The sequence below is a fragment of the Miniopterus schreibersii genome (genome assembly GCF_964146895.1).
Source record: "Miniopterus schreibersii genome assembly, chromosome: 7".
Lineage (NCBI taxonomy): Eukaryota > Metazoa > Chordata > Mammalia > Chiroptera > Miniopteridae > Miniopterus > Miniopterus schreibersii.
The window spans coordinates 46,788,872-46,806,292 of record NC_138108.1 but is presented as its reverse complement, the minus strand read 5'-3'; the positions used below and the strand labels follow the sequence as shown (position 1 = coordinate 46,806,292).

General features: G+C 35.4%; 1 protein-coding gene across 2 annotated transcripts in view; it reads right to left on the bottom strand.

Annotated features, from left to right (window-relative positions):
- Window positions 1–17,421, bottom strand: part of SCN3A (sodium voltage-gated channel alpha subunit 3) — a gene marked incomplete at its 5' end in the record, with an annotated part of 103,059 nt that overhangs the window by 58,446 nt on the left and 27,192 nt on the right. The window contains 7 exons of one of the 2 annotated variants that reach the window (XM_081142995.1): window positions 1,582–1,645; window positions 1,846–2,118; window positions 3,130–3,221; window positions 3,720–3,848; window positions 7,914–8,003; window positions 9,494–9,612; window positions 14,656–14,968. In XM_081142995.1, the coding sequence (XP_080999121.1) occupies window positions 1,582–1,645; window positions 1,846–2,118; window positions 3,130–3,221; window positions 3,720–3,848; window positions 7,914–8,003; window positions 9,494–9,612; window positions 14,656–14,919 (1,031 nt within the window). Of the gene's footprint in view, window positions 1–1,581; window positions 1,646–1,845; window positions 2,119–3,129; window positions 3,222–3,719; window positions 3,849–7,913; window positions 8,004–9,493; window positions 9,613–14,655; window positions 14,969–17,421 lie in introns of those variants that run through there. The other variant, XM_081142997.1, reaches the window with a different exon arrangement.

Here is a 17,421-nt window from a genome sequence, read left to right as displayed (position 1 = left end):
TCTTAAAGAATTTTTATAATTTTGCATTTTACATTTAGGCCTATGATTGATTTTGAGTTAATTTTTGTGTAAGGTGTAAGATCTGTGTCTAGGTTCATTTCTTTGCATATGCATTTAAAATTGTTCCAGCACCATTTGTTGAAAAAACTTTCCTGTCTTCATTGTGTTGCATTTTCTTCATCAAAAATTAGCTAACTACATTTGTGTGGATCTATTTCTTTGGCTTCCTGTTCTGTTTCATCAATCTATATGTTTATTATTTCCCAGTACCATACTGTTTTAATTACTATAGACTTACAAGAAGTCTTGAAATTGTGTATATATCTTTAGAATGTTATTTGACATTTAACAATAGAGCAGCTATCAATTTTACCAAGTAAATTAGCTAACACATAGTATATACTCAGTAAAAGGAAGTGATTGTTATTATTTAAAAATAATAAAGCATGCATTAACCAATCTTACAAAAAAAATTTATCTAGTCTTTTACATTAACAATAATAATAAAAAATAATAGGTAACATGCAATAAATGTTTATGATGCGTCAGGTGCTAATAATTAATTACCATAACAACCAAAAGAGAGAGGTAATATTACTCTCCCCATTTTAGAAAGAAGTAAGCTCAGCTATAAAGAGCTTGGGACACTTTTCCAAGGTCAAAGAGTTTGTAAATGGTGGACTTAGGATCTGAACCCAGGCATATATGAACTGTAGAAGTTATGTTCTTATTTACTACACTTTACCAACAAAGGTTGGGGAACTATTAGGAAAAAATATCTCCCCTAAGCTCCATCTCTGTGACTGTTATATGTTTTCAATAATACACTTAAACCTTTATGGCTAAACCAGTTTCCAGTTTTCAAGGATGACTCAAACTATGTTCTGTAAGTTCTGTGATTTAAGTCACTTACTATTGCTATCCCTTAGCTTTTTAAAATATTCAGTCTCAACCCTGACTTAAAATTAACTTCCAATACTCTTAGGAAAATATGTTAAGTACGAGGACTAGCAGGATGACTTAGGTATTGCAGCCTCTGTTACTGTGGAATGTGACCTCAAAGAACTGATAGGTATGCAGACTCAGATCTGAACATGCCCTTGGCACACGTCTGCCTCTTGGCTTCATTGCACACAGGGTTTCATGTTATTTCAAGAATATTAAGTCTCTCAAAGCTGTTTCCCAACTGGGTTTGCACCTTGAAGACCAGTTACACTCTGGGTCTTTTCCAGTCACATCAAAACTTATCGCATCTCCACATGCCCACACCAAGCCTCCCATCTTGTGTTCCTTTCCCTGTATTTCTTAACTGGCTCTGAAGTGTTTACGGAAAAGACAGACTATAGGCCTTCCCACTTTGGAGCAATAAGACAAGTACATCTTACCTGTGAAACTTTGCAGGAAAGGTCTTCAACCAAAGGCATGGTTTTAATGTCTATGAGTTTAGACAGAGAAAGTACTTCCTAGGTAGGCGGCACCACTCTTTTTTTTCTATACATGTAACTACCCTTACATATTTTTTCTTAACTGTTTTTTTCCAAAGTGTTCTATATCTCTTTAAAAAAAAAAAGTGTTCCTTACCCTGCATCTGAGCCATTTCCACAGAGTAAAGGGTCATTTTGTCCTTCCAAAACATAAAAGTGACCTGTTAATAAGAAAATTAACTATTTTATTTCATATCAATCCTACAGACATTAAGAATAATGAGAGTATCTCAGTTACTTCCAAAATGGGCACCAAAAAAGCATATTTACAAAGATGGCTTCACACCCACAGCCTCAACTATTGACTGCTGAAAACTCTTTCAGCAACAGCTAAGGTTAGCAATGTAGCACTATTTCTTACTGTCATCTTCAATGTAATCCTTCCAGTTAAATGTGCTCATTGTTACATTAACAAATGTCCCGTTGGAATCCGCTGTGCCATTAAAGAAGGAAGTGGTGTTGCTTTCGAAAGCAGAATCGCTTGGGGGCCACTGCAAGCATTTATTCCGCAGGTTGCCCATGAAGAGCTGCAGCCCGATCAGCGCAAACACGCTCAGACAGAACACAGTCAGGATCATGACATCGGAGAGCTTCTTCACGGACTGGATCAGGGCCCCCACGATGGTCTTCAGGCCTGAGGAGAGAGGAGGACCACCAGCTGAGGAGCAGTGCATACCCACAGGGTCCCCTTCACAGTCACATGCATCCCCTTTTCCCGCAGTCGTTTGGCTGCTTAGACATCCCAGCTTTATGGACAGCCAGATGGTTTGAGAAATGGATGAAGAGCAGATTTCATTTACGAACAGTGTGCTTTCTGGAAGTTAAAAATGAAAGCATCGGTATCCAGGCAGGAGGGTGTTTGTGCGTGTGGTTTTACATGCTGCCGCAAACATGAAAAGACAAACTCACAATTATGTTTCATTTCAGATTTTGTGTTTCATGAAGCTATTTCCCTCCAAGCCATTCTTTATACTAGCTTCCAAGTAGCAATGATTTAGAGGAGAAAAGTATTTTAAAATGGTAAAAACATCCCTGTGCATACTGTTTAGTAGTTATCTTTTCTCTAAAAAGAAAGATCCATTTTCAGAACAGATCTGCAGTGAGTGGTAAAATCCACACTAGTTAGTAGAGCCATGGTAGCAAAGCTATCTTAAGAATGCAAAAGAGAAAACTTTACATTATAAATACCAAAAAAAAAAAAAAAAAAGGAGAGAGAGAGCAAAACTAGTATTTCTTTATAGACATCTCATGCAATTTTCTGTTAAACTCAAAGGCTGACTTGATAAATAAGCATGGGATTTCTAAAATTTTAGGAGCTGAGATGCATTGAAAAATCAGTTAGCATTCTCAAAGGTGACAACCAAGGCTAATAAGCAACAGGGCTAATGTTATAAGTGTGATTTCAACTTCACTATTATTTTAGTATCTTCAGTCAGCCTTGGTGTTTAACTCAGCTCTCACCTGGAATGACTGAAATTGTTTTCAATGCTGGGAGAACTCTGAATGTTCTCAACACTGAGACATTGCCCAGGTCCACAAACTCTGTCACATATCTGCATTCGGGGAGTTTACACACAAACACAACAACACACAAGGAAAGTTGAAGATATAAGGGGCCTACCATCTTATACCATTTTCTTCTTACCTGGGATTACAGAAATAGTTTTCAGAGCTCTCAAGACTCTGAAAGTTCGAAGAGCTGAAACATTGCCTAGGTTTACAAATTCTGTTATATACCTGTAGAAGGAAATCAGAGTTACTGATCGTTTTGGCAAAGTTTATATTAAATAAAGACTGAAAGCTGGGTTTGGCATATAAAGTCCCTTGAGTTTAACAAATGGAATTGCTGTAGAGCTCGAGGTGCCATATGGTAAAAGCTGTTTTTAAGGAATACAATTTTGTTGCTTTATTTCAATGTAATTTTCACTAATGTAAACAAATGTCTTCGCAAAACTAATCAAAGTACAGTTGGTGGTATTAAACTATAGTCAATGAATAACTTCATTTTGATGAAGGGGAAGACTATATGACATGAAAGTAATACCAAATTTTGCTCATTTACCAGATAAACATATCTTGTAATATGTATTCTAATGTGTATTCTCAAAATATATGGAGCACATAGTTAATTTGGTTAATGAGAATACTTTACACTTAAAATATGACACAACAACCTGATTTATGCTGCAACTATTTCCATTCCTTTGAGCTTAATGATTTTTCAAAAATACTCACGCCATCACAATGACACTGAAATCCAGCCAGTTCCATGGATCACGAAGGAATGTAAAATTTTCTAAGCAAAATCCTCTTGCCAAGATTTTTATCAGTGACTCAAAGGTATAGATCCCAGTGAATGTGTACCTAGGAAAAACATCCAGACAAAAATTAACAGTTTTGTTTGAACTGTTAAAATAGGTGTTTTTAAATATAGCAAATCCTTTCCTTTTGTGGTTTTTCAATTTACTAAAATTTTGTTCCTATTTTCACTTACCAAAAAACCCCCACAATCTACTAGTTTAATTAATCTTAGAAACCTGAGTAAAGGGTTAAACTGAAGAGATAATATCTTCCCCAAATAATATGATCTTGTTTACTACTTAGGTTTTAGAATAATAGTTTCATGTGTTTAACCCTCTAGAGCAGGGGTGGGGAACTTTTTTCTGCCAAGGGCCATTTGAATATTTATAACAGCATTCTCTGGCCATACAAATTATCAACTTAAAAATTAGCTATGATAAATGCTCCTAGATTTATTGAATTTTGAGTCCTGACTGCGGTGCCTTGGCAGGGCCAGACTAAATGATTTCGTAGGCCATATATGGCCCATGAGCTGGATGTTCCCCACAGCTGCCCTAGAGCCACACTGTCTGATATAAGCTACATATGCAGTTTTCAAATTTCTTATAGCCAAATAAAAAAGAAGGAACCAGCCCAGCTGGGCATGGCTCAGTGGTTGAGCATCCACCTAGGATCCAGGAGATCAAGGTTCGATTCCTGCTCAGGGCACATGCCTGGGTTGCGGGCTCGATCCCCAGGAGGGAGCATGCAGGAGGCAGCCAATCAATGACTCCCTCATCATTGATGTTTTTATCTCTCTCTTCCCCTCCCTTCCTCTCTCTGAAATCAATAAAGATATACTAAAAGAAAAAAAAAGAAAAAAAGAGGAAACAGTGAGCCTAATTTTTACATTATATTTTAATTAAACCAATATATCTAAAATATTACCATTTTAATCATTAAGACTAGCCAAATTTCAAGCTTCAATAGCCACACATGGTTAGTGTCTCCCTCATTGGACAGTACAGCTCTAGAGGTACCATTTTGTGGGCTTGTTTATTTATAATAAAATATTTCATTCAAATTTCATAATGATTATAATTATTTTTAGTGATATTTTACATGCCTAATCTAGAAAATAGACAAGAATCAGGCACAGAGTTATAAAACTGCTTCTCTCTATATATATATTTATATACACATATATATTATCACAAGAAACTTTTCAATCCATTCGTTTTTAAGTGTGTGTGTGTGCACAATTACCAAATTTCAGATATAAAATCCTGAATCTAACCTTGAACCAGCTACTATCTCTATGCAATTGGACCAAATCACTTAAACATGCTCAGATTCAAATTTCAGCCCCCAAAATGGTGAAAGACTTTTCCATTTCCTGTTTGACATAGGGCATTTCTAGCCCTTCCTTCATTGAGTGTTGACAACGTAAGTTATTTCTGTTTCTTCCAAAAATAGTTGAAGTACTTGTTTTTCAACATTGTGTTCTTTTTAAAAGTGCAATTTAAGTTTATTCTTCAGATTATTTCACCCAAGCCACAAAAATTTGATTTACTCTTATTAAAAATCATATTTTCCAGCCTACTAGAATTTTATATATGAAAAACGTTAGGAGTGTTATTTTGCACTGTTTTCTGTAGAAAATTTTCTCATATGAGGGACAAAGAAATCACAGAAAATGTGTTCAGAAATCTCCACATCTAGTTTTCCTAAGAACAATCTTCCTCCTTTTTTAACCAATTCAGTAGATTTCATAAGGAATATATTTAATTGCTAACTTTATTTATTATGAAGTAACTGACTTTATTGGGAAGAGATAATTTGCGATATACAGCTTATGTTTACTTGCGTTTTAGTTTGATTCTTATGTATTGCACATAATCATCAAGACATTACTGCTTGGAGAGAAAGCGGGCCTTATAAAAGTTCACGTATGTTCTATCTATCATCCTAAGGCTTGGGGCCTTATGGCCTATACTTACACAATTCTAAGTAATCTGCAGTTACTGGGAGTAAGATTAAAGTTCCTACTTCTATTCCTTTCTTGGAAAAGTAAGGAAACTTTGTTGGGATATTTGGAGTATATTGTGAGTGTTGATAGCTATCGAAGGAAGAGAGTCCTAGAGCTTAACATCTGAGACAGACCGCACACAACAGGTGTTCAGAAGTGCGTATTAGCAAACTAGATGGAACAGGTAACTGAGAATCCAGGGCACCCTGGTCTTTCTTGGCGCTGTGCCCGCTAGGTTCCTAATTGTCCTATTGATTCGGTCCAGGGTTTTTTTCCCCTTTGTAATTATGATGTCTGTAGAAGTGGCTTGCCTTATGTAACAGGGCCCTCACTACACAATATCTCCTCAGGCCATATCTGTGCACGCCAGCTCTTTGTCCTTTGTAAAGGGACAGTTTCTGATATCATGTCTCCTGTTTTCATATCAGAACCAAGTTGTCATCTCTTTTCATTGGACTTCGGGGATTGTAGGGTTTTTTGTGGGGTGTTTTTTTTTTCTTTTTTTTTTTTCTGTAACCACTAATATTTTGCTTGTTTTCTTGCTAGAGATAATTGATCAGGAAACCTGTGTAAACTTCTCCAAATGAAAGATATAATTCAAAAACAATTGTAAGGCTAATTCTATTTTCATAATGGATATAGTCAACTCTAAAATGACTTTAAGAATGTTGTTAAATGGCTGGCTTCAAATATAAAAACTGGGTTTTCTACTGAAATGATTTCTAGGGAGCATTTCCAAGCTACTGTAAAAAATCTTTAATGTGTTAAATCACTAGCAAATGATGGCTTAGGGTGGCACAATAAATCTTCATAGAAATTTATAAAAATAGTTAGAAATAAAAGTGACAGTATTTATAAAAATAACTCAACTCTTATTGGACATTATTTTTAAAACTATGATAATAAAAAAATCATTTTTTTTACTAAACCAAATACCTAATTATCATATTATACTATTCATAAATAGTTTATATACCCTAAACATCTTGTGTTTCACTAAAATAATCCCACAAACATCTTTCTTTATCATGAATGACCTCATGTGTGGCTTATAAATTAGGGAATGATGTTGATCTGATGCAGAAATTGGGTTATGTAATGCACAATTTCCCCTAGCATATTGATGCTTTGAAACAATCAAAGGCATATTTTCCCCACACTTAAGTAGAACATCCTGAACAATAAAATACCTTAATACTAAAGCAGAAAATTGACAGAAGTGCCTTCTTTAGTGCAAGTAGGGGCTGGTTTAACATGCCCAAGGACTCCTGTGCCTCTTATAATAATTGAATCAAATGTTTTATTTTGGTGATATCTTACAAATGTCCCCAGGGTGAAAGGATGAGGCCCAGGGTTTGAGACTGCAAAGCAGTTGCTGGTTGTGACTAGGTACAAATGTCCATAGAGAGTTAACTGAGCCAATATCTATTCATTGGAATTGTTATTGTTATTATTAGTGTTCTAATTACAAAGCTTCCTAAGTTTTGAGTGATCTTTCCTTAATCATCTTTTCTCCTTAAGCCCTTTTATTTTGGGGGCATGCTCTTGCAGAGACATTTAATTTCTTTCATAGAACACATCTCCAGTGTTTTAGCAAACATGCTGTGTCTAAGTAAACTATATATCTGAATCTCAGTAACTTAATTACCTAAATGTATTTTTCCTAAATATAACATATAATAAAAATGCCTAATATAATAATATAGAGCTGAACACCTAAATCTATTTTATCAGAATATAGCAATAATAGTAATACACTAGAATAAAATTATTTTATTCATCAAATCACTCAAATGGTCAATGTATTTTATCTAAAATATGTAACTATGATTATTAACTTTTATACTAAATGATTGGTTTTATTAGCTAGTACATACTATTTATAACCTTTCTTAAATAGATACTATATCTTGAATTTTGGGGGGGAAAATACTTACCTTATAGAAAAAACTCCCCCAAAGGACTTCCCTTATCTTCTTTTATATTATGGAAATAATTTTTTCTTAGAAGTGTTTAGCCTGACTTCAAAAACTGGAAACCACACGTCAGACCATACCATAAGGAAACTGCTAGAGGATTTGAGTGTGCATTTCTCATTGCAAGAAGTCATTCCTACTTACTCTACATTCTTTGTCCAGTCTGGAGGGTTACTCAAGGTCATAAATACACAGTTGGTCAAAATAGTGCACATAATAAGCATGCTGAATAAAGTAGATTAGTTAAGGAATAAATGCTGGTACATTATCATGGTCATTTACAAATGATCCAACATACACAAAAATCAGCAACATAAATTACCTGTGACATTAACCTTACTTATTATTTGTTTTAAAACAGTGGCAAAAATAATAAGACACTCCAAAGCCTGTCATATATTCTTAGTCCATTCTTTTTTACATTTTACATCATTTCCTCACAAAACTGAATTTAATAAAAAGAGTTTGCTATTTGAAGCAAGTGGGAATTCTAAATTTCAATCAGTTGTGTAAAATTTAACTGCATGGAGAAATGACCATTCTTCAGGGAGTTTACAGTATAATACAAGGTAAAAGTTATAGTTCAGATATAACTTAAAATATCCACTGACTGGCAAAATGTCAATAAATACACTCTAAAAAGCCTAAGAATGGATAGGCAGGTATAGTCAAGGATACCACTGACTGAGAAGTCTACTGTAACGAGGTACTCTAGTAGTCTTATAGTGACTAAACAATAAACACTATTTTGAGAACTTCCTGAGAATTAGTGTAATAATTTCTCTTAGGATCTCAATCCAGACTTCACTCTAAGGAAGCTTATGATTATTTTGAAGTGAATCTTTTATTTTTAAATATAAATATTAAACCATAGAATGAGAGAATTTAAATGTACCTCAAAAGGTTATCAGTTCTATTTGCCCTTTCTCTAGGGTAACCAGTCTTTTGTCTCTCTTTCTGTTTTTATACAAGCCTATATTGAATTTGACTGTAAGAAATGCTCATTCTTGAAATTGCCTCAAAAGAGCATGTTTCTATTTTATCATTACTTATTTGAAAATTTTATTGAAATCCACACATTTCTGTCATTTTACATATATTTTTTTTACTATCATTGCCATTAGTTTTAAGTTCAATGATTTAAAAAATATATGTTACCAATCAGATACATAGGCACATAGTAGTTTAATAAATATTTACTGAAAGCAGCAGGAAGGAAGGAAAGAGGAAGGAGGGAAGAAGGGAAGGGGGTGGACAGCCAGACCCAGGTGCTGAAGATACAGAGCCAATTTAGGCAAAAAAAAAAAAAAAAAATTGAACATTTAGTAATATAGATTATAATACAACAGACTATGTTTCTTTAGCAATGGTTCTATATGGTCTAACTGAGGTTAATAAAAGTGTGAAGGAGCTTTGCTGTTGTTCCTACTGCATAGTGTGTTTCACTTACATATTCACTGTCATAGCTGCAATTTTACTTGTAGTATCATTCTATAATAATACAATAGTCATTCTATGATACAATAGTCATTCTCTAACATAATATTCTATAAATAGATTAGTCATTCTATAATTTTTATGTCGCAGAAAATCAATCACAACAATAGATCACAAATTGTTACCATTAATTTCAAAGAAATTTTATATATATTTTAAAAGAATGACATTTTGTAAAATATCAACCACTAGAAGCATCATTGAGACAATTCACTAGAAAAGGATATGAATGTACCAAAATCTTAATAGCAATTTTTCTAACAGGGTTTAGCGGAGTTAAAATATACAAGGCAGAGGTGGCACTGAATCGGAAAATTGCCTTCCCTTTATTCAATACTATAAAAGTCTGAAAAAGAAAACATGAGAAAAATGAATAGATTAGTAACTTGAAAAGCTAATACATGTGAAGAACTTTTTACCTGATCTTTTTTTCAAACTTGTTTGTTTAAACCAGTTGGTATAGCATAACATAAACGTGGTAAATGTTTGTCCCCTAAAATAACATACAGCTACCAATAAAAATAAGACTTAACATTATCTAGTCTGGCTCTAAGGTTCCAACTTTATGATACAAATTAATATCCTACCCAGAATTTTTACCAAGTTATAAGGTAACTTTACAGACTCAATTCTATTTAAAACTTACCATCTGTCTACAGCTTTGGTAACTTTTCAGTTTATTCTGTACATGTTGCTGCTAAAATAATCTTTTATAAATATTTTTATCACATCAAGTCTTTTACCTTCAATGCTTAGGAAGACTCTATTTTCCCTAGGGTAGTTGTCCTACTTTAAAATGTTCAAAGCCTGGTTTTGCTGATTCTGTAGATCTGCTGGTAACACTGAGAAGGGACAGTTACATGAAAACTAGGCTAAAATACATTATTTTGAAGGCAATTCTATAGCTAAAAGCTTATAATCTGAAACCTATAATCATCAACTTAGCATTTAAGCTATGCTACCCAGTGATTACCTACCACATCTCTCTAGGATCATCTTTTCTTTTTTTCCAATAAGGCAACTCTACTCCAGCCAATTCAACCCACTTGTCAATCCCACTCACAACCTGTCACTTTCTCCCTCTGACTCTGAAAAAGAGTGTCATAGAATCCTAGAGGAAAGAGAACCTGAGAGGTCATCTCTGCAAACTCCCTCTCATTTCAGGTCCATAACAGACCTAACAATAAGATCCCACCTACATTGCCCCATGACTATATCAAAGGTTCTTAGCTTTGTCTGTGTATTAGAGTCTTCTGGGGTGATTTTTAAAATTGCGAGTATTCTAAAGGATGGGCATGGACATGGCTATGTTTAAAAATTTCCTCAGATCATTCTAATATTCAGCCAGAGTTGAAAATTCCTACTCTCTGGGAATGTCACCAGCTATCGAAATCACCTCTTCCATCATGTCTTTCCAAAAAAAATTGCATTGTTTTCTGATCACTCCCTAATTGTTTCCTTTACCAGTTAAGTCTTGGTATATTAATTTGTACACATTGGCATGTTGCTTGTAATTATAGTCAAGTAGCAATTTGCATGTAGGGTTCATTGCACTGGGCACTAGTTAGAAGCTGTTATAAACCTTTGAGCATAAAGAAATTGCAATCTTCTTTTCCTCCACATTTTTCACAGCATTTAATAGTGTTATTTGCAAATAAATACTTGTTTTAATTAAATATGGGTTTAACCTTTAAGATGCCATTTACCTTTAAGACATCTATTCTATATACCTATTTACTTAATAATATGTTTTTGCCCTTTAAGGGCTATATCCTGTACGTTAATGTTCACCGACAACATGCTCTGTTTGAATAGGTAGTCAGAAACATATTGTGAGTATAAAGGGCAGAGAAAACCATTTCTCTATACATTGCCCTTTTGTATTTAAGACCATGAATCCAACCATTATCTAACCAACCATGTTTAAAAAAAATGAACTACATTCTGTAAATTTGAACAATTCTATGAAGAGGGCAAGTAAACTGTTCTGAACTAGCACTGATATTATCCAGAAGGGACAGTAGACATGGGAAAACTGCCCTTGAAGCACAAACAAATTAAAGGATTTTCTCAAATTTACAGGATTAGATCATCTAATATCATCAAACAATCTGGACCCATTTAGGCCGTCAATGACAGCAATAACATGTGAAGTTCACCACAATTCAAGGTGCATTTGCTTATGCTTTTTTGAAACAATTTCCCTGAAAAGCAATCACCACTTGTAACATTAGGAGAAGATTTTATTTTGAAAAATATCCAAAAACAAAGTGAAAGGAAACAAACTGTTCCTTTACACATGAACTCTTATGCTCCTCCTGCACGATTAACCAGTGTGGTACTAATGGGATTAAAAATGACATGCCAAAGGCATCCTCATTGAATTTGCAGGCTCTGGAACACAGCAGGACTTAAGAACAAAAGGGCAGTTTATTTCTGGAAAACAACACCTAACACCAAGAAAACCTTGAATTCTGAGAAGCAAGGAATGAAATACTAATGTCCTGTATAGGGAAAGAATTACAAGAAAGACATTTGAAATGTGGGGCTCTGGTATTGAGAGATGCAGCTAAACTGAAAATACTTGAGAAAATGACAGATAATTGGGGGAAGAATAAATAGTGTCAATTCCAAAACCTGGTCTTCAAGTAATGATAAGTAATGTGGTTACATATATATTGCGTTTACTAAAAGTTTTACTACTTGGGGCAAGAATAAGCTTTACATCTTTTGAGTAGGAAGAACCACCCCAATCAGAGAATTCAAAAAATTATACAACCAATTGTTTTAACATTTTCTTTTATTATATTAATAGACACCATGTGTAGTTTTGCTTATTGGTTAAGAGCTCTGCCTAGGCTCAAATCCTCAATTCACCACTTATAATGTGTGATCTTGGGCAAGTTACTTAACATCTCTGGGCTTCTCTTTTCATCTGTAAAATGATGCTAGCACAGGACCTGCTCCCACTGGCTCTTTGAATATCAAATGAGTTATGTTTGAGTTCTACTCAAACAGTGCCTTACAAAGTGTGTGCAGAACAAATGTTAGCTACTATTATTGTCACTGTCACTATTCTTAACTCATTTCCTGGTCAACTTAAATGTCATTAAAATACATTGTGATGTTGCTGGTCTGATTAAAATAGGTACGCAAATGTATCTTTAATGGCAGCAGTCACATAATGCTTTACAAGTTTAAAATGCCTTTCTCCTGCATTATTTCATAATTAATATAAGCTTCATACCATATCCTAAAGTTCCAGAACTTCTCCATGAGCTTCTTGCATTTGCTCTACCTATCCCAAGAATCACACACGCACTTTTTCTTCCATAGCGCCTCACTCATCTTTATAGACATTTCATAAAGGAAAGCAGTGCAGCCGACAGTAACGAGAAAACAGTCTAGATGTCTCTCAAAACGGGTCACAGCCATCATCAATAAATCGAGGTCCAAGTCTGGTTCTCAGACAGGGAGGCAATTAAAACTGACGTTGGTAGCACACAGAGAGCAGTTCTGTGTCCAAGCGGCATACTCGCATTAACCAAGCTTGAAAGCCTAACGTATGAAATCATAACGCCAACACATTTATTTACAATGAGATATATTACTTTCACATGGACTGAAATAATTGCAATAGCATAACCAGCAGTCTTTCCTTTTAAGCAGATCTATGGGAAGACAAATTATAATAAGGTTCTTTGCTGACACTGGAGTCTAAAAAAACGACTTAATCAAATGACTCAGAATGCTTAGCTTCTCTGTTAGGTAGCCCCTCTGCAATGAAGTGGCCTTCATTTTGGGAGGAAAATGCTTTCAGGGATATTGCTAAATATCGGTCTCCCTTGGAAGATGCTAAAATTAATCTCTATGATTCTCTTTTCCCCCCATTAATTTTACCATTTCCCTTTCTTAAAGACATTTCCTGTCTTTAAGTGGCAAATCCATTTGATCATGTCAGAGTAAGTAATACCCCTGTTTCTTCAAGGTTTCTTTGCAAATAAACCCTTTTCAGAGGAGAGCTGTCTTCCAGTTTATCAGGGGATGCCTCACTGTCATAGTCATGTGTAATAACACAGCAACCAAACTTCAAAATTTTCTTTATCCATTCTGTAGAAAAGTGCTGGAATAAATTACTTTTAGAAATACATTAATATACAGGGGTGGGCAAAAGTAGATTTACAATTGTGAGTACACAAAATACACAGTTTATTCTTGTATTATTATTTATTAATTATTGTGTTATTTTCTATATGAACAACTGTAAACTTACTTACAGTATACTAAATGTCAACCCTGTATACTAAATGCCACCTTTTATGAAACTAGTTTAAAAGGAAAAAAGAAAGGACCTGTTTAACTATTTAATTTTGTGTTATGGCTTTAAATAAAACATTTTAAAACTTGCTGCTCAAAGTGTGGCCCATGTCCTAGCAGCATCAGTCCCACTCAGTGGCTGGTCAGAAATGTAGAATCTCCGGCCCCACCCAGATCTATGTAATCAGAGTCTGTATTCAACAAGATCCTCAGGTGGTAAGTAAGTATATGCAAGTTTGAGAAGCATGCTTTAAAGTAGTGGGGATAGTTCCATGTCTGAATGGTTGTCAGTTCCATTAGCCGTCACTTACAAAGTTAAATTGTATACTGCTAAAGAATGCAATTTCATTCACCATTTCTTTTAAAAGGGATGACTTCAATGAATAAAGGTGTTCAGTATCTTCTTTAATTCATAATCCACCAACTCATGATGATATTAACTTATCTTTATTTCTACATAGACCTGTTTGTATGCTCGTGAATAGACAATGTAAATTGTGGTTACAAAAAACCAAAGTACTCAATTAGAAAATGTAGAATTTTTCATCATTAAAAAGTGTATATCCTATAAAATACTGCACAGCTGGTTTAACTTAAAAAATAACAAACACAGAAAAAACAAACAAACAAAAAACCCTAGCTAATTCTGACAAAAATTATGTGGTTATTCTAGCATCAGGAACCCCAAGCCAAATAGGAACTAAAAAATAAGAACATTTGCCCATAACTCTTTTGCCTGGCTATTATTTTCTCGTATACCATGTGCTTAAATGTCAACAGTAACAGATATCAATTTTTTTTTGCTTTGTTAATGTCAATTTTAATTCTGTCTCAATTGCTGTGAATTTATAGAAATGGTGGATCTCTTCGTGTCTTTCCCAGTAGCCAAATCTTGACTTCATTTCTTATAAGTGTTTCTGCTTATTGTAGTATAAAATTTTAACAGTAGAAAAACTGCGATGCAGTGTGCATATGAGCCTGAGAAAAGCATATTAATGTTAAGTGTTGAATCAAAGACTTAACTTTGGAAGTAGAGCTGAACCTCTTTCAGAAGTATGAAATTGACACTCACTTTCTTACTGATGTAGTACGGGTCCAGGTCCTCCAGGGGCTCTGACACCATCTCAGGAGGGATGTCTCCGTAAATAAATGGAAGGTTTTTTCCAGCTTCCAAGTCACTATTTGGCTTTGGTTTGTTCTCATCATCATTGTCTTGTTCTCTCTTGGGGTTCTTGACTTTCTCTTCTGCAGCACGTTTTTCGATAGCAGCAAGAGATTCTCTAGTGAAAAGGCGGAAGCTTTCAGGTCCCGGGGGTACCAGCAGTGCCTGTGCCATCTTTTCATCCTGCACATTTAATTACGTTGAGCTTCTTGCATAAGAATTGCTAAAAAAAAAAAAAAAATTGGCTGAAAGGAAAGCGAGTGAATGAGAAGGATTAAGAAAATCAACCAAGATGTTATTTAATGTTCCTTCTAGTAATTTTTTAAAAGTATAAACATTAAGTCATGCTTTTAGTGCTGCACTACAAATTTTAACTTAGAAACACCATCATTCAATCTAATTTTTAAAAAATATGTTTTTATTGATTTCAGAGAGAGGACAGGAGAAAGAGAGAGAGAGAGAGAAACATCAATGATGAGAGAGAGCCATTGATCAGCTGCCTCCTGCACGGTCCCTGCTGGGGATCGAGCCCAAAACCCAGGCATGTGCCCTGACTGAGAATAGGACGGTGACCTCCCTGAGTCATAGGGTGATGCTCAACCACTGGGCAACACTGGCCAGGCTCAATTTAATTTTCAATAAGCCAACTTTAGAAGTCTACCGAAACTCTCTTGTGAGGTCTTTGAGCCAAAATATAGTATACTTTTGGTAAAAAGAGGAACACCCATAATGCTTGTCCATAAAATACTTAAGGACCCATATTTCTCTCTCCCCTCCTTATATCACATCTTACTCTTCAAATAAAGAGATATTGAAGACAAGACAATATTGTAGACCGACTCATAGACTCTTGGGATAGGAAAGCTGTTTTGCGTAACCCAGTCGTGGTTCTGGTGATCAGCATCCTAGGTCACTGGTTCTCCAGGCAAGGTCTGACCAGCAGCAGGGACAGGGAAGCCAAGACTGTTTCCTGCAAGCTTTTCCCTTTGGATCCTCCTGGGGCATCTTCTGCGGCAATGCAGAACACAGGGTGGGGCAAAAGCAGGCTCACAGTTGTGAGGACTCGAATGCAAGTTTATTCTTGTATTATTACTTATTAATTATTGTATTATTTTCCATATTAACATCTGTAAACCTACTTTTGCCCCATCCTCTATGGTCACTTTGTTTTCTAATCTGCTGCTCTTTAAATACTCCAAGACAATTTTCAGATGCTTCCCAAATCGCTCATTTTGTATAATGATTAAAAGCATGAATATGGAGCTAGACACCCTCTGTGCTGAACCCTGGCTCTGCCACTTATGAGCGGCATGACTGTGAAATGTAACTCCTTGGCGCTTTAGCCTTCATCTGTAAAATGAGATAACTGACCTCGTAGGTTATTGTAAGGATAAACAAATTAATCTACAGTAAGGGTCGAGAATAGTTTCTGGAATCGGTAAACCCTGTTTTAGTGTCAACTACCATAATCTAATTATCCTCAGTTTCTCCAGCCATTACTTCTGTTGCGGTTTCAAGCCTTTTCACAAGTCACTCTCGTTTAAATAAGGTCTTGATTTGCTGGAACCACAACCGACCACAGAGCTCCAAGAATGGACCTGGAAGGGCAGAGAACTGGGGGGCATTCACACGTGCCTGCCACCTGGCTGGGAGGGGAGAGGAGAGAAGGCAGACCCGTTGAGTGGCCCTGCCCGATTCCCCAGGGAAGGGGGAAAAATTTCCCAGGGAAGGGGGAAAAATTTCCCAGGGAAGGGGGAAAAATTTTATCTGCTGGAATGTGACAAAACTGTCAAAAATACAGGAAATCAGCTACATAAAATTTGAAACATAACAGTTATTTTATTCTGTATTGTGCCAAAAAAAAAATATCACACTTTAAAAGTCAAGGTAGAAAATAGAAACAATAACAAAATACAATGAGTACATCAGTCGTCTTGTAGAACGATCTAAAACCACAGCATCAAAGTAATCGGCAAAGTCATCTGTGACATTTTCCCTCCCCCAACCACCCACCCAGCCTCTGCCCCCACACTATTCTAGTCTCCATAGTAGTTTATCCCTAAATGGCTTTCTAATTCTCAGCACTTTGTTGCATGTATATTCTGAGCTTATAGATAATGAGAAGCTCTAGATCTTACAGTAGCATAAGAAAAATTACATAGGTTCATATGGTTTTTGAGTTTATATCTGGGTTACTTGTTCCCTGGTCTGTTCTAATGAGAAAATGGATTTTTTTTTTCTAAATATATCTTTATTGATTTCAGAGAGAGGAAAGGAGAGGGAGAGAGAGAGATAGAAACATCAATGATGAGAGAGTCATTGATCAAGCCCGCAACCCGGGCATGTGCCCTGACCGGGAATTGAACCCTGATCGCCTGGATCCTAGGTTGACGCTCAACCGCTGAACCACGCCCAGCCAGGAGAGAAAACGAATTTTAATAGCTGTTTCTTTTTAGGGAATTTGTATTTATAATATGACATAATTATATTTCCTGCTACTATGAAGGTGTATTCTAAATAAGTTCTAAAACATTAGACTTGTCAAAAAATTGTGTCATTTTCCCTACGAGTTCTGAAAAAGACCTTCTGATCTGTGCTTTTTTATTTTTATTTTTTTAACAGTGGTATGTGAATGTAAATCAGAAGTTTTGAGAACAGTTATTCTGTTTTGCTCAA